The sequence below is a fragment of the Pseudophryne corroboree genome, chromosome 1 (genome assembly GCF_028390025.1).
Source record: "Pseudophryne corroboree isolate aPseCor3 chromosome 1, aPseCor3.hap2, whole genome shotgun sequence".
NCBI lineage: Eukaryota > Metazoa > Chordata > Amphibia > Anura > Myobatrachidae > Pseudophryne > Pseudophryne corroboree.
The window spans coordinates 787,493,896-787,512,375 of record NC_086444.1 but is presented as its reverse complement, the minus strand read 5'-3'; the positions used below and the strand labels follow the sequence as shown (position 1 = coordinate 787,512,375).

Sequence of the window (18,480 nt, the reverse complement as noted above, 5' to 3'; positions counted from 1 at the left end):
GTCACATGTAAGTGTCACTGGTACAGGAGGCGTTACGTGTTTAAGCAGCAATGGTACAGGGGGCGTTACGTGTGTAAGCGTCACTACTATGGGGGGCGTAACATGTAAGTGTCACTGGTACAGGGGGCGTTATGTGTGTAAGCGTCACTACTACGGGGGCGTTTCGTGTGTAAGCGTCACTACTATGGGGGGCGTTACGTGTGTAAGCGGCACTAGTACAGGGGGCGTTACGTGTATAAGCGGCACTGGTACAGGAGGCGTCACATGTAAGTGTCACTGGTACAGGAGGCGTTACGTGTGTAAGCAGCACTGGTACAGGGGGCGTTACGTGCGTAAGCATCACTGCTACAGGGGGTGTTACATGTGTAAACGTCACTGTTGCAGGGGGTGTTACGCGTGTAAGCGGCACTAGTACAGGGGGCGTTACGTGTGTAAGCGTCACTACTATGGGGGGCGTTACGTGTAAGCGTCACTGGTACAGGGGGTGTTACGTGTGTAAGCGTCACTACTACGGGGGGCGTTACGTGTGTAAGCGTCACTACTATGGGGGGCGTAACATGTAAGTGTCACTGGTACAGGGGGCGTTACGTGTGTAAGCGTCACTACTACGGGGGCGTTACGCGTGTAAGCGGCACTAGTACAGGGGGCGTTACATGTGTAAGCGGCACTGGTACAGGGGGCGTTACATGTAAGCGTCACCGGTACAGGGGGGCGTTACGTGAGTTAGCGTCACTGGTACAAGGGGCGTTACGTGTGTAAGCGGCACTGGTACAGGGGGCGTTACGTGTGTAAGCGGCACTGGTACAGGGGGCGTTACGTGTGTAAGCGGCACTGGTACAGGGGGCGTTACACGTGTGTAAGCGGCACTGGTACAGGGAGCGTTACGTGTGTAAGCGTCACTACTATGGGGGGCGTTACATGTAAGTGTCACTGGTACAGGGGGCGTTACGTGTGTAAGCGTCACTACTATGGGGGCGTTACGCGTGTAAGCGGCACTAGTACAGGGGGCGTTACGTGTGTAAGCGGCACTGGTACGGGGGGCGTTACATGTAAGCGTCACCGGTACAGGGGGGCGTTACGTGAGTTAGCGTCACTGGTACAAGGGGCGTTACGTGTGTAAGCGGCACTGGAACAGGTGGCGTCACATGTAAGTGTCACTGGTACAGGAGGCGTTACGTGTGTAAGCGGCACTGATGCAGGGGCCGTTACGTGTGTAAGCGGCACTGGTACAGGGGGCGTTACGTGTGTAAGCGGCACTGGTACAGGGGGCGTTACGTGTGTAAGCGGCACTGGTATAGGGGGCGTTACGTGTGTAAGCGGCACTGGTACAGGGGGCGTTACGTGTGTAAGCGGCACTGGTACAGGGGGCGTTACGTGTGTAAGCGGCACTGGTACAGGGGGCGTTACGTGTGTAAGCGGCACTGCACCAGGGGGCGTTACGTGTGTGTCACTGTTGCAGGGGGTGTTGCGCATGTAAGCCTCACTGCTGCAGGGGGAGTTACTTGTGTAAGTGGCACTACTACAGGGAGCATTATGTGTAAAAGCATTATGTGCGCTGTCCCTTTGTAAAGTATGGGAGGGCGCAAATTTATAGTTTACAGGGGGGCGCCGAACACCCTAGCACCGGCCCTGCATCCGGCCATGATCCAGAAAGCTCTTCCTCAGCAGACCTGGCCCACTTACAATAAGGGCTCACTCGTAAGCATCTTCTCTACTGGTGGAGTGTGTATCTCTACCACATTATCGATCCCCGTCTCCCATGACCCGCAGTCTGCAGTGTCCCACAGATAGAATGTAAGAGGAATTTTTTCTGTTATCTGCTTTTTTCCAAAAACATTTATAAATGAAACAAAATAAATAACAAAAGGAAAAAGATTTAGATTACACCCTTTAAATCATTTTTTATTTGAAATAAAATTGTGAATCAATTGACCTAAAAAAGTAGCAGGCCTGCAGAAGATTTGATGATCCGTAATCAAAGATATTAGAGTGAGTCTTGTAGTTCTGTGTCTGTTTTATTGCATTGTCTCCGGCTTCAGCTGATCTGTGGTGCCATGTTTAGTCTTGTCCATCATCCATCTATGTATGAATTACAGACCCCAGCCGCCATCAATAATGTGTGCATTACCAGTGACATAGGCAGACTGAAGAGGCAAACAAATGGCATTCGTGTTACAATCAGTAAATATGAAATATAAATAATATAACAATATGCACACAATAATAATTATAAAACAATACTTCAACTTAAATGCTGCCAAAGGGCGTTTCTCAGGAGCATGGTAATAATGTTCAACCAGTACATATAATGGCCAGTAGTTCATAAAATATGATGTATATTTATACTGGACATGAATATCACTTCCTAGAGACACTAGTTTGTGTTTGACTGATACCCCAAACCTTGGAAAACCTCCTATGTACTATTAAAAAGGCTGTTTTACTTCTGAATTTTCCATAGGAAAACAAATAAACAGTACAAATTGTTCAACTAGAGTAACAGGTAACACGACATCATAATTTCCAGTACAGGGTTTCCAGAGACAAATCATGCATGACTTCTATTTTATGCGGTTGGGGTGGAAAAGATTGTTTCTTAAAATACCACAATGACATTGGGTCCACAGACACAGTTGCACAGTGATGTATACTCTATTTCCAAGTCCGTATATGGTCTTGCAGGATTATAACATAGATGAAAAGAAAACTTACTTCATCTGAAGCCAGGTAAACACACAGGTGGGCAACTTCTTCTGCGGTGGCCATTCTGCCGGTCTTCTGCCTTGCTAGAAAGTCAGCCAATGCCTACTCAAATCACAAGCAAAAAGTAATACACAAACCTAAAAGCATACCGCAAATAATATGCTCAAGATATCATGTTCTTACCTGTTCAGGGTTTGGTCTAGCTTGAATCCTCTCCCTTAAAGATGGTGTATCCACAGTTCCTAAATAAAAATCATATACAAACATTATAATATATAATGTAGGAAAGCATCAATAAAAACAGTGCGGTCAAAAAATTGTTAGCTACTACCTGGAAGTTTATGAAGTAAAGTGTTTTGTGAGGTACAGTATATATGGCACAATTTTGGTGCTTATGCCAGTAAATAGGTTTTTAATTTTCCACCATTTCACGTACAGTAAGTACACTTTGGATTTGCAGTACAGTAATCAGCTACATCTTCTGAATGTATAGATACTAAGGGGTATATGCAATTCACGGCGAATCGCGGCAAATTATCGCCTTTTTTAATTCGACACAATTCGACAGGTGAATTCCGGCAGGTGGCTGCCGGAATTCACCATATTCAATGAAAAACGGATTCGACAGTCCCGCGGGCGAAAAACGGCCGATTTGCCGGATTTTGCCAGCGGACTGAAAGGGGTCCCATATTGACACATGAGACCCCTTTCCCCGAATGTGCCGGGACCCCACGTGACTTCTGTCACTGAGGTCCCTTCAGCCAATCAGGAAGCGCTACTACGTGGCGCTCACCTGATTGGCTGTGCGCTGTCTGTGCTTTGACAGCGCATCGCACAGCTCTCTCCATTACTTGCAATGGTGGGAACTTTGCCGTCAGCGGGGGGGTTACCCGCGGTCACCCGCTGACCGGCGGGTGACCCCACCGCTAGCCGCAAAGTTCCCACCATTGAATATAATGGAGAGGCTTTGCGATGCGCTGTCTGAGCTCAGATGCGCAGAGCCAATCAGCAGAGTGCAAGGACGTTGCACTCGCTGATTGGCTGAAGAGACCTTTCAGTGACAGCTGTCACGGAGAGGTCTCTGCATTCGGGGAAAGGGGTACCATGTGTCAACATGGGACCCCTTTCAGTCCGCTGGCACGGGTCTTTGTGTTTTTTTTTTTTTTGCCAAGTACCTGGATTATACTCTGGACGTGGATTTATCTCTGGACCCTGGATCAGGTGAGTATAATTATCTTTTATTTTCAGGTATCCGTGGATTCTACTTGGAGAAGAGGACCGACTGCTTCGTGTCAACATAGGTAAGTATGTGTGTGTCGGCAGTGTGTAATAAAGTTGTACTTGTCACGGTGTGTGTGTCCTGTTTTTATTTGGGTATTTTTTTTCCAGTAGTACTACAGGTACCAGCGGGCCCGTTTTTCTCCCGCATGCTGGTACTTGTGGTTCTCCAAGTACCAGCTTGTGGGGGAGGCTTGCTGGGACTTGTAGTACTACTGGAAAAAACAATATTCGGACATTTTACTCAAGGCTATCAGCCTCCCATCCGCAGCCCTTGGATGGGGGGGACAGCCTCGGGCTTCACCCCTGGCCCTTGGGTGGCTGGGGGGGGGACCCCTTGATTGAAGGGGTCCCCACTCCCCCAGGGTACCCCGGCCAGGGGTGACTAGTTGGATATTTAATGCCACGGCCGCAGGGCACTGTATAAAAGTGACCCCCGGCTGTGGCATTATCTGTCCAGCTAGTGGAGCCCGGTGCTGGTTTTAAAAATACGGGGGATCCCCTGTCAAATTTTTCCCCGCATTTTTAGCACCAGGACCAGCTCGAAGAGCCCAAGGCTGGTTATGCTTTGGAAGGGGGACCCCACGCCATTTTTTTCCTTGATTTTACCGTTCCAGCTATAAAAAAAAAATATATATATATATATTTTTAAAGATATATAAAAAATACTTGTGCAACCAAAAAAGACAAACCAAGTACCTAATCCCTTCTAATATAAATAGATATGCTATTCCCAAAAAAACAAACATGTTTTAATTTTTTTTTATTGGTTTCACCCTCCAAAGTGTGGCGGATTGAAAATGACGAATTTACTGTCTAAAAGCACTGTTGTCGAATTTCCAAACTTGAATTGAATACACTTTGGTCGAATTGCAGCACTTGTATCATTGCAGAAAAGTCGAATTTGACAAAAGTCGAATTTCAAAAAGTCGAATTTTGAAAGTCCGTTTTTTTGACGGAAAGCACTGAATTGCATTGACGATTTTTTTTTTTTTTTTGGCGAAAAATTCCCGAAATTCGACAATTTTGGGAATTCGACCGCAATTGCATATACCCCTAAATGTGCCAGGTTATATTAATTTTAGGCAATTGTCATTTACAACAATTGTCATTTTTGCTTTTTTGAATAAAGGTTAAGTTTAAATACCAACATAGGTACCATTTCATTAGATGGTCAACATGAAAAACACCAACATTCCATTAGATGGTCAACATTAAAATCGAATCTAAATTAAATTAATGTATCTATTTATTTACAGGTTGAGTTCCATATCCAAAATGCTTAGGGCCACAAGAATTTTGGATTTTACAGTTATTTTGGAATATTTGCATGCTATAAATGAGTTATCTTGGGGATGAGACCCAAGTCCAAACATGAAATGCATGTGTGTCATATACACCTTATACACATAGCATGAAGGTAATTTTATACAATATTGTCAATTATTTTTTAAAATCTGCGTTCACTGAACCATCAGATAGCAAAAGTGTCACTATCAAAAGTCGTGCTAAAAAAAACACAAAAAAAAAAAAACACAAAAAAACCCCCATATGATTCTAATTACCTACCGGTAAATCCTTTTCTCGTAGTCCGTAGAGGATACTGGGATCCATTTAGTACCATGGGGTATAGACAGGTCCATTAGGAGCCATGGGCACTTTAAGAATTTGATAGTGTGGGCTGGCTCCTCCCTCGATGCCCCTCCTACCAGACTCTGTGCCCGAGGAGACGGACATACTTTGAGAGAAGGATAGATAAGTATAGTGGTGAGCTTCCGAACCAGCACACACAGCAAGTGGAAAGCCAAGCTAACCAAACTTGAAACAGGAACAGCAACGGCTGAACTAACATTACTTAACCAAGTAACAGTGCAGGAAGAACGAAGCACTGGGCGGGTGCCCAGTATCCCCTACGGACTACGAGAAAAGGATTTACCGGTAGGTAATTAAAATCCTATTTTCTCTTGTGTTCTAGAGGATACTGGGGTCCATTTAGTACCATGGGGATGTACCAAAGCTCCCAAACCAGGTGGGAGAGTGCTGAGGTTCCTGCAGAACTGATTGACCAAACTGAAGGTCCTCAGAGGCCAAAGTATCGAACTTGTAGAACTTAGCAAACGTGTTCGAACCTGACCAAGTAGCTGCTCGGCAAAGCTGTAAAGCATAGACACCCTGGGCTGCCGCCCAGGAAGAACCCACCAACCTAGTAAAGTGGGCTTGTACAGTTTTTGGACATGGCAAACCTGCCGTGGAATAAGCATGCTGGATAGTAAGTCCGATTCAACCTGCAATTGTCTGCTTTGAACCAGGACACCCAATCTTATTGGGATCATAAAGAACAAACAGCGAGTCCGTCTTTCTGTGACGAGCTGTTCTTTTCACATACACCTTCAAAGACCCCACAACATCCAAAGACTTTGAAGTAGCAGAGGTGTAGGTGACAACCGGAACCGCAATAGGTTGGTTGACGTGAAATGCGGACACCACTTTAGGAAGAAATTGCTGACGAGGTCCGAGTTCAGCTCTGTCCTCATGGAAAATTAAATAGGGACTTTTGTGAGACAAAGCCCCCAGCTACGACACACGTCTTGCTGAAGCCAAGGCCAACAGTGTGACGGAATTCCACGTAAGATATTTTACGTCCACCTCCTGTAACGGTTCAAACCAGTCCAATTGGAGGAACTGCAGCACCACACTGAGATCCCAATGTGCCGTGAGAGGCACAAAGGGAGGTTGGGTGTGCAGTACATCTTTCAAGAACGTCTGGACCTCAGTCTGCTTCCCAGTTGTCTACTCCCAGAATGAATACCGCTGACAACGCCACAGCGTTTCTTTCTGCCCAGAGGAGAATTCTTGATACCTCCGACATTGCTGCTCTGCTTTTCGTTCCGCCCTGTTGGTTTATGTACATTACTGCCGTCACATTGTCCGACTGGACCTGAATTGCCCGATCTTGAAGAAGATGTGAGGCCCGCAGAAGGGCGTTGTATATGGCCCTGAGTTCCAGAATGTTGATTGGAAAGATGACTTTCTGTCTTGACTTCCCTGAAACTGCACCGAGTGACTGCTCCCCAACCTCTGAGGTTTGCGTCTGTGGTTAACAGAATCCAGTTCTGAATTCCAAACCTCCATACTGCAACGAGGTGAGTAGACTGTGGCCACCACAGAAGGGAGATCCTTGCCTTTGGGATCCTCTGGTGCATGTGAAGATGCGATCCGGACCATTTGTCCAACAGAAAGAGCAGGAAGGGTCTTGCTTGAAACCTTCCGTATTGAAGTGCCTCGTAAGAGGCCACCATTTTCCCCAGAAGGCGAATGCACAGATGCATCGACACCCGGGCTGGCTTCAGGACATCCAGAACCATCGACTGGATTACCAATGCCTTTTCCAATGGAAGGAACACCTTTTGTGACTCCGTGTCCAGTATCATTCCCAGGAATGGTAGCCTCCGTGTTGGTTCTAGGTGAGATTTCAGAAGGTTCAGAATCCACACGTGATCCTGGAGGGGTTTGGTTGAGAGAGCAATGCTGTCCAGCAACCTTTCCCTGGACGGCGCTTTTATCAGGAGATCGTCCAGGTACGGAATTATGTTCACTCCCTGCTTGCGGAGTAGAAACATCATCTCTACCATCATCTTGGTGAACACCCTTGGTGCCGTGGAAGGAACAAATGGCAGGGCCTGGAACGGACAGTCCTGCAGTGCAAACCGGAGATAAGCCTGATGAAGCGTCCAGATCGGAATATGAAGGTACGCATCCTTGATATCCAGAGACACTAGGAATTTCCCCTCCTCCAGACCGGAGATCACCGCTCTCAGAGACTCCATCTTGAATTTGAACACTCGTAAGTACGGGTTCAAAGACTTGAGGTTCAGAATTGGTCTTAACGAACCGTCCGGCTTCAGTACTACAAAAAAATTGGAATAGTACCCCTTGTTTAGCAGATGAGGTGGAACTGGAACAATGACCTGAGTCTGTACCAGTTTTTGGATGGCATGCTGTAACGTTATACTTGCCTCTTGTGAAACTGGCAAGCCTGATTTGAAGAATCGGTGAGGTGGGAGCTTTTGGAGCTCCAGTCTGTAGCCCTGGGAAATAAGATCTATGACCCAGGGATCCTGGCACGAATGTGAACAGATCTGACTGAAGAATTTTAGTCAGGCTCCCACCTGACAGCCTTCCAGGCATTGTGGTCCACCGTCATGCTGAAGTCTTTGAGGAAGCAGAGCCTGAGCTCTGTTCCCGAGCACCTGCTCTTGCTGGTTTGCGTGGTTTACCTCTTGCACCGCTGAAGGACATAGAAGCACCTCTGGATTTGCCCTTGAACTTGGCCGTTCGACAGGACTGTAACTTCTTGGTGGGGGGGGGGGGGAGGAGGCTGCGGGAGGAAAATACGTAGACTTACCCGCAGTAGCTGTGGCGATCCATTTGTTGAATTAATCTCCAAACAAGGCCTCTCCTGTGAATGCCTTTCCTGGAGTCCACTGGCGTAGCCACAAATCCCTGCGTGCCAACACTGCCATAGCGGTGGTGCATGCGTTAAGCACGTCTATTTCCTTTATGGCTTCCACCATAAAGTTTGCAGAGTCCTGTATATGATGCAGGAGTAAGACAGCATCCCCCCTACATAAGGAATCTAACCCCTCACTTAGGTTACCTGACCATTTAGCAATGACTTTAGTGATCCACGCAATTGCAATAGTGGGTCTTTGGGGCACCCCAGCAGCTGTGTACAATGATTTGAGTGTAGTCTCAATTTTACGACCAGCCGTGTCTTTCAGGGAGGCTGCACCAGGGACAGGCAATACAATTTTTTGTGACAGCCTAGAGACTGATGCGTCCACTATCGGTGGATTTTCCCATTTTTTCCTATCCTCCAGAGGAAAAGGAAAAGATGAGAGCAACCTTTTAGGGATCTGAAACTTCTTATCAGGAATAACCCATGGTTCTACAAACAGGGTATTCGATTCCTTTGATACAGGAAAAGTGACTGAGGACTTCTTTTTTGCATTAAAATAAGATTCCTCACACTCCTCTGACACCTTATCAGGAATATGCAGAACATCTCTGATAGCCTCTATAAAGAGCCTCTAATCCCTGTGACAGAGCTGCATCCCCCAACTCTGAGTCCACCTTCCCCTCCTCCATGTCTGACCTGCCAGCGTCAGAGTCAGACTGCAGGATATGAGCCAGAGATCGCTTTTGCGGACAAATGAGAGGGGATTGAGACACTGTTTTGGGGTCTGAGTCTCTGTTCATAAACTCATCCACAGTCTTTCTTCAGTATTGCGTCTCTTTCTTATTGCGGGACAATTTTGTAGAAAGAGTGGAGATCATCCCTTTAAGAGAATTAACCCACCCCGGTTCAGCCCCGCTATTCTGTGAACCCTGAGTACCCAGTAGTGAGCCGCCTGGTGAGGAGGAACACTCTGCTGTACAAGAAACACACTCTTTGCCTGACATAATGTAAATGTGACAGCACACCCATACAGGAAAAGGTTAAGCACAAGTAACCCACAAAGAGCCCTTCAGGGAGACACAGAGTTGTTTGGAGCCAGCCCCCTCCCCCCCTTTCCCTTACCACGAATGCCAAGCTCAGCCGGGTCGCAGACTAAGTACCCTGATAGGGGACTTAGTACACTAATAACCTCTCCCCCCCTGCTATGACCCACTGGTACCACTGAGGTAATTTGGAGTCACACCGGAGTTGCGCGTCCGTCAGTCAGCGTCTGTGTCCACTGCAGAGGGAAAATGGTGCTAGTGAGCTACTGGATCCTCTCATAGTGAAGCCCCACCCCTTCAATGGCGCGCGGACTTTCCGCTTTTTTTTTATATTGGCTGAGGTAAGTTTTGTGCTTAAAATGGAGCAGAACCGTTTTAGGGCTGTGTTTGCCAGTTTGGGTACTGTGTCTGGAGACGCATTCTGCCCTGTTTAGAAGCCCTGCAACTCCATACCCTTGTGCCTTCATAATGGCCGGTGCCCCTCTAACTGGGACGCCGGCTCAGTACTCACCACTCTTCATTTTTATGGCTCTGTTAGGGGTGGCAGCGTGCTGCGGGAATGTACGCTCGCCGTGGTGGGGCTTGCGAATAGTTCCCTCAGGAGTTCAGTGTCCTGTCAGCTGGGAACCATTAACCCTCTAAGCGTTTGGGCCGTCCCGTCCCCCCCCCCCCCCCCTCTAAGTCCCACGAAGCAGGCATGCTGGTGCCAACCAGCCCTGCATGAAAATAACAAACATAGAAGGTAAATGCAGAAAACTCTTCAGGTGCTTCCTTCAGCATGACCGGCTCCTCCGGGCACATTTTCTAAACTGAGTCTGGTAGGAGGGGCATAGAGAGAGGAGCCAGCCCACACTATCAAATTCTTAAAGTGCCCATGGCTCCTAGTGGACCCGTCTATACCCAATGGTAGTGAATGGACCCCAGTATCCTCTAGGACGTAAGAGAAAAATAGTTATGGTAAAACGTACCTTCGTTAACTCTTTTTCTTTCAGGTCCATGGAATCCACAGGGTTAACCTTGGGGTATGCTTGGTGGAGACCAGGATCAGGCACCAAACAGCAAAGCTTTGAGCCTCCCAGGATGCACTGGGTCCCTCTCCCCTCATGCCCCGCCCACAGCTCAGGCTCTCAATTTTAGTTAACAAGCACAAAGCAGGAGATGGAGAGGAGAGAAGGAAGAGTGGTACACACAGGAAACACGCTCTCCCGTATAGGAGAAGAGAACTGGTGACGAGAAAGTGAACCATTAAAGCTAGATGCCTTAGGATGGGCACCCTGTGAATCCCATGGACCTCGAAGAAAAAGAGTTAACAACAGTAAGTTTTACCATAACTCTTACTTTTTTCTTCAGGGTCCATGGTCTCCACAGGGTTAACCTTGGAGATGTCCCAAAGCAGTTGTAATAAAGAGAGAACGCTCATAAGCTGAAAGGAGGACATTGTGGCCAAAGGTTGCATCCTGAGAGGCAAACGTATCAATGGCATAGAACCTAAGAAACGTGTGGGCAGTAGACGATGTAGCAGCCTTGCATAGTTGTTTAGCAGACACGCCACGGAGGGCTTCCCAGGAAGGACTCACAGATCAAGAAGAGTGAGCAGAGACTGTACTTGGAACACGAACATCAGCCACACGTGTAAGCCTGTGAGATGGTCATGCGGATCCAACATGCCAATGTTTGTTTATTGGCTGGCCAGCCCCGCTTGTGGAATCCATAGAGAATAAACTAGGATTTTGGTACTCACTGATAAATCCATTTCTCCGATTCCACAAGGGACACTGGAAATTCCTTACACTGGGGTATAGACATATGGTCAGTGGGAGCTGGCACTTTTAAAAATTTAGAAGCGTGAAGGATCCTCCCCCTCTATGCCCCATCAGCCCTTCAGTTAAGAATGAGCCAAAAGGAGACGAAACAGAGGAAGAACAGAGGAGAACACAGTACAACAAGAAATAGCAACAATAACAGACAAGCAGGCAGGTGAAGCAGCACTAGGAGTATGTCCAGCGTCTCCTGAGGAATTAGAGAAATCGATTTGATCAGTGACTACCAAAATCCTAATTTTCTCTTTCATCCACTAGTGAACACTGGAGATTCCCTACACTGGGGACATCCCAAAGCTTCCCACCCTGGGAGGGAACCTGCAAAACAAGGCGGCCAAAAGAGAAACAGGCTGCAAAAGTGTCAAACTGGTAGAACTTGATAAAGCATAAAGCAAGGATCAAGTGTCTGCACCGAAAAGCTGCATTGTGGAGGCACCATGTGCAGGCCAGGATGTACCCACCGAACAGGTGGAGTGCGCAAATAAAAGCATGCGGCTGTTGAGCATTGCTCAAGAAAGCTTGACGGATAACCAGCCGAATATTTCGAGCTAGAGTCTGCTTAGAAGCTGGCCAGCATCGTATGGAACAATGCACCTGATTGACGCAACTATGCCATCCTGCCCACATGGAAACAGAGAGCCCGAACAACAGCCAATGAAGATGTTGCTCCAGAGTACTCTAGCAAAACGTGAACCACAATAGGCTGGTTAATGTGGAATGAGGACACCACCTTGGGTAAAAAGGCGAAATGGTGTGCGGAGCTCCGCTTGATCCTAATGCAAAATGGGATATGTCGAGCGACCGGACAAATCACTCAATTCAGAGACTACCCAAGTTGAGGGCAAAGCCAACAAAAGAATAGTTTTCCAAGAAAGGAGCTTGAAAACCACCTCCTGCAATTGTTCGACGAGAGAGGCCTTGCAGATAATGGAGCACCAAGTTCAGGTCCCACAGAATATTGGATGGAACAAAGGGTGGTTTGACAGGAAGCATCCCTTGTAAGAAGGTCTGACCCTCCAGAAGAAGAGCCAACTGGCGTTGAAAGAAAATAAGGACAAAGTGAAAACCTGTACCTTAAGCCAAACCATACGCAACCCTGCCTTCAGCCTCGTCTGAAGAAAAAACAACAAACGCGCCAGACGGAAGGATGCATTCTGGAATACATTTCCCTCACATCAGGACAGAGAAAACCGCCAAATGCAATGTAGTGAGCATCAGTAATGGGCTTCTTGGCCTGGATCATGGTGGGAACAACTTACTCTGGAACACCCCTATCAGTAGTGCTGGATGTCACAAAATGGCACCTGTTCTCAGCTGCCTGTGGATGAGAGACCAGACATCGCATCACACAGCCAAGCAATGCTGCAAGGGCTAGGATCCAGAAAGGCCGACCCTTGTCTAGGTTTGAGGTGTGTAGCTACCCCGAGAGGGACATCCGAACTTCCTGAGGCAACATCATTGTCTGAAATTTTATGTGCTTGGGCTGGCCAGTCCATCTGGAGAATATCAGGCATAGTAGAGGCCTGGAGCGGTATTTGGCGTATACCACCATGTCGAAGGTGGATACCGTAGAGCCCAGGGGCTGCCTTGCTGATTGGATAGAGACCCTTCGACAGTGGAGCAGGTTGTTTATGTGTAATTGCAGTGCTGCAATCTTGTGCTGAGAAAGAAAGATGCGATGCACGTGGGCATCCAGCAGAGCTCTGAGATGGAGCATCCTCTGAGACGGGATGAGAGGACTTGGCCCAGTTGATCAGCCATCCGTGACGCTGAAGGACAGACATTGTCACCTGAAGATGATGGCGTAGAACCTCTGGAGATTGTGCCAGAAGAAGGAAGTAGTCCAGGTAATGGAGTATCCGAATTCCCTGCCGTCGGAGATGAGCAGCCATCACCGCCATGAGCTTGGTAAATACCCTGGGAACTGTGGAGAGTCCGAAGGGTAGGGCATGGAACTGTAAATGCTGATGGAGGACAGCAAATCAAAGATATTGTTGATGACAGGGTGCTATAGGTACATGGACAAAAGCATCCTGTATATCCAGGGAGACCATAAAATCTTAAAATACCTTAAGCTGGGGAAACGGGCGGGGGATTTTCAAACCTCCCGTCCGCCAATGAAAGACAATCATGAACACATCGGACATCTCGATTGGTCTCTCCACCTTATAAATTCTTTCAGGAGGCAGGCACCGCACGCTAGAGCCCAGAGGAAGCTCTAACATAGAGTGAAATGCGCAATGGTGTTCTATTAGCTCCTAATTGACTTGCCAGTATACTGTATACCTATATACCGCTTTATCACCTAGAGAATATATAGTGATAAAGAACCTGGTGTTTCACTTATCCATATACAAAATTTGCTACATTCTAATTTATTGTCATGCTCAGTAATATGTACTAACAAGAAACAGTGCAACAAGGACACAATCGTATCATTGTATATTATATACTGAGGATGTGACTATTTATTCTAGAGGGCATTATTTCAGGAGAACAAACTTCAAAAACAAGTGCATCACAATATCATCTCTCTATTACTTTTTGATATAGTTTGCTACTTATCAACTGATAATTGATAATGTAATCTAATACGGACCAGCAATCTGCTTTAGCCATTACTTCTATCTATGCGTGCATTTTATACTGTGGCTGCATAATAGACTGGATGGAGTCAGTGCATATGGTGTGAATTAAAGATCTTGAAACTTATTCTTCCACCATTCATTCTAATCATAGGAGGCACCAGTCCCTGTAACTATTATTACACCTATTGCCTATATGAGGGACACACGGTCGCATATTGTAGTTATTTGAGATCAAGGACAGGTGTCCCAGCATACACACAGTTGATACACGGTGTATGGGAAGTTATATATTAATATCACCTATAAGATTATAGGACAGGGCTGATCCGGAACTAGATTGGAACATCAAGTACAATATATATGGAGTGATTTATATAATATTTAGGGTGTACTTCCCTTGTTATTGGACATCACCAGCAGTTGTATTTCTGTAATTTAACACAGAAGTAACAGTAACATTTGTAGCCATCATTGAGCAACAGATTGAAACAATAAATAACTGTGGCCAAAAAATAACAAGCAGCTATATCGCTAGTATGCTCAATATCTGCAGTACAGAAATATGGGCAGACTGCCAAGAATCCCAATTGAAATCTATATAGCAACATTTGTTGCCAGTGTCTGCACATAGAGAAATACAAATTGAAACTAACTGCTGTCAATAAACAAAATATAGTAGACATATTACAGACACCAAGGCCTAGATAGAAATATCAACTCTTTATTCTCTTCTCTTTACAATATTTTAATGAGAGAAATATGTATTACATTCAGCATTTTATATAATACATCATTCGGATATAGGCACAGTTATGTATTATGTACAGAAATGCATGGCAAAGAGAATAATATAGTAACATCCATAAGATATACATAAATAATTAGAGCTTAGAACATCAATACTCATCATAAAAGTATAATAGATATATAAGACATAACAGGCGGCACACAATTTGGTTTTAATAATTTTTAATTTTTATACACAAGACAGAAATCTGTCTAATAAAAATGTTTTTCTTTCACGTTTTTCTGTTTCTATATTGTTTTTAATATTTCACTTTGTATGGTCTAGTATCCAGACCATAATAAAACCGCATGTGAAATTATGAATAAATAAAGGATATATTCCACGTGGGTATTGGTACTTTATGTTTGAAAATATTTATTTAGTAATAAACTTATAAAATTAAACAAATATCATAGAAACATATTTGTGAATGGGATAGAGTGCACCCAAATAAAATGATCTCTGCCACAATTTCCCTCTTCTGTACGTATTTTTGGATCAGTGGATAGCACCAATGTTTGAATGTATGTGACTTTATGCACATCAGAAATCTAACATATAATCTTTCATATCAAAACCAATCATTATTACAGGCATTCCCAACCACGGTCCTCAAGGCACACCAACAGTGCAGGTTTTAGTGATATCCAGGCTGCAGCACAGATGGTTAAATCAAAATAACTGAGCTACTAATTAAGTCACCTGTGCTGAAGCCTGGATATCACTAAAACCTGCACTGTTAGTGTGCCTTGAGGACCGTGGTTGGGAATGCCTGCATTATTAGTTCTGGTGCGGGATATTCTCTCTCAGACCATAAAATCTCCAGGCCTCATAGCCAGGACAATGGAACGCAATGTTTCCATACGAACCAGGGCACCTTGAGGTATCTGATCAGTAACTTTAGATTTAGAATGGGTGGGTGTGACTCATTCAGTTTCTGAACCAAAAGAGAGTGTAAAAAAGAAACCCTGGCCCTGTTGAAGACACAGGAGTAATGACACCCGATGGATGTAGCCATGGTAGGTCGGGCTGTGACACCTGTAAGTAAATATACAGATTTAAGACATGCATCCAATTGTCTATCCGGAAGGTCCTTGAGGGAGGGATGCAGTAAGAATCGGAAGAATGGAATTTTTTTTTAATCAAAAACGGGTCACATGAGCAGCCACAGTAGGTGGATTTTTCCATTTTGCCCAATCAGCCGTGGGTAACGGATAAAACGAGCTCAGCCTTTTTGTAACCGTAAATGTCTTACTAGGAGTGTTCCATGCCTCATTCATAGCTTCAGATAAGTGATCAGAGTGTGGAAACTCAGTAACTACCACCTTCTGTGGTTTGCACAGAGGTTCTTTATATTTTGGAGCTGGTTCAGTATTCTTCAGCTGGAGTGAGAAATTGACCGCCATAACTAAATATATATCTGTACCTCTTCTTTTCCGGAGGGGGAGTCTGCATCAGAGACCTCTGCCTGATCTGCTGCAGCAGAAAATTCCTCAGAATGTGAGAGTGGAGTAGACAGTGAGGACAGCACAGTATGCTTAGTGGCAGTAGGAGTAGGCAGTCACCTGGCCCTGTAATATGTTCTGAAATGCAGCTGAAGAAGCAGCCAGACTCTGTATAGAGTTAGAAAACATGTCCAACCAGGGAGGAGGGACGGGTGGGGCTGATAAACAGACAGTAATGGCTGTGGGATACCCATAGGTTGAGCTGTAGGTGAAAAAGAATACCCATGGAGGCTCTTCTGCTGGAGCTGGGGGAGTTGATGTGCCCAGAGGTAATGAATCCTGTAATAAAACCCAAGGTAAAACCTCTGGGTTACAGGTTCTACATGCTACCAAAGCAGGTGCCCCAGTCTGTTTAGCTGCCTTGCCTTTGTTGGACATAACTGCAAGGAGTGTATACCCACAACATGGTAATATGTAGCATCTAACTTAAGAATACTGGGGGTCATTCCGAGTTGATCGCTAGCTGCCGTTGTTCGCAGCGCAGTGAGGAGGCTAAAAATCTGCATTTCTGCGCATGCGTAGGCACCGCAATGCGCACGCGCGACGTACGGGTATAAAGTTCTTTGTAGTTGTGCACAGGTTCATGCGACGTTTTCTTTCGCACTGGCGGCCCCAAGAAGATTGACAGGAAAAGGGCGTTTCTGGGTGTCAACTGACCGTTTTCAGGTTGTGCTTAGAAAAATGCAGGCGTGCTAGGGAAAACGCAGGCGTGGCTGGGCGAACGCTGGGCGGGTGTGCGACGTCAAAAGCCAACCCTCCAATGTTAGAATCAACGCACACGAAGAGTAACTACAGGGCTGGTCTTGTTTTGCACAAAATGTTTTTGCAGGTGCTCTGCTGCACAAGCGTTCGCACTTCTGCAAAGCTAAAATACACTCCCCAATGGGCGGTGACAATGCGTTTGCACGGCTGCTAAAAACTGCTAGCGAAAGAACAACTCGGAATGACCCCCTAACAAGGAGCCAGCACAAATACAATACACTGTAATATGTGGCAGAGTAAACCCTATACACATGAGTATTCAAGGTTTACTATAAAGAAAGGTACAGGGAAATCAATATACTGTATAGAGAAGAGTGAAGTACAGACAACACAACTAGCATAAGTCACACACAATGCAGAAATACAATTTAACTGCAATGTTCACTGATATCAAATACTAATCTATGAGGGTAGAGCATTCAGCGCTGTATATAACCTGACTCCAAGGAGAGGTATACAGGGAGACCAAAACCAGCGTTCCCGGAGACCTGCAGAGCTCTTGAAATGGCTGCCCAGCATCTCTGTGAGGGAGGAGAAGCCCAGGGCAAGAAGACCTCAGTGAAATGGCGACCTGGGCTGGGGGAAGGGGAAGCTGGATAAGCATTGCTTATATCCACCACCAGTTCCCTTGCCTGTAATTTGAGTCCCCAGCGCCAGTAACGTTAAGCTCTGGTGGTCTAGTGGGTCCCAAGGTCATGCAGTGGTCTGGTATCACGTCAGCGGTGTCATAGGACTGCTGTTATGACAGTTCCCGCAAGCTGGAACCTGCCTTACCTTGTCCCCCTTGGTTCCAGGTGCAGTCTGGGGCGACCCTGTGTGCCTCTGCTAGTAGAAGGTGGCAGGGTCCCGCCAAAATCATGAAGCCATGGCTTGTGTCGCAGTGCTGGTGGGGGCAAAGGAGCATCAGAGCTGGTGTCACCTGGGCTGCCAAGCACTGTATGCTCATGTAAAAAGTAAAAATAGAAAGTGAAAAATAAATTCTTAAAACTTGGGATGCATGATGCAGCCCCACTGTTCAGTGTGACCAGCTCCTGCTGGCACCAAACAAAAACTGAAGAGCCTGAGCTATGGGCGGGGTATGAAGGGAGAGGGACCCAGTGCATCCTGGGAGACTCAAAGCTTTGCTGTTCAGTGCCTGATCCTGGTCTACACCATCCATACCCCAAGGTTAACATTGTGGAGACCATGGACCCTGAAGAAGAAATTGGTATTTCAGAATTTTGATTATGGGAGACTTAGTCTATAAAATGTATACACACACACACACACACTATATATATTTTTATTTTCATGGCACCTTTCTTCCTATTAAAACACAAAAAAACGACATATTTGCAGAAGCCTGTTCTGGGAGTAGGGCTGCACCCATTATAGATAAGCACTGGGTGACGCAGCTATATTGGCATGCTCAGTTGAGAAAATTCACACATACAAAAGGAAGAACATACAAACTAAGGCCTTGGCATTGCTGGGAATCAACATCCACTGGGGGCAGGGATGATATGAACGGCAGACAAAGTTTCTGTACAAGCATT

General features: G+C 46.0%; 1 protein-coding gene across 4 annotated transcripts in view; it reads right to left on the bottom strand.

The window, feature by feature from the left end:
- Positions 1-1,875: 1,875 nt before the first annotated feature.
- Positions 1,876-18,480, bottom strand: part of BDH2 (3-hydroxybutyrate dehydrogenase 2) — a 74,647-nt gene continuing 58,042 nt past the window's right edge. For all 4 annotated transcript variants that reach the window (XM_063918196.1, XM_063918205.1, XM_063918215.1 and 1 more), the window contains 3 exons: positions 2,887-2,945; positions 2,713-2,805; positions 1,876-2,144 (listed from right to left, as the gene is read on the bottom strand). In XM_063918196.1, coding sequence (XP_063774266.1) covers positions 2,091-2,144; positions 2,713-2,805; positions 2,887-2,945 — 206 coding nt within the window. In that variant the 3' untranslated portion in view covers positions 1,876-2,090. The remainder of the gene's footprint in view (positions 2,145-2,712; positions 2,806-2,886; positions 2,946-18,480) is intronic.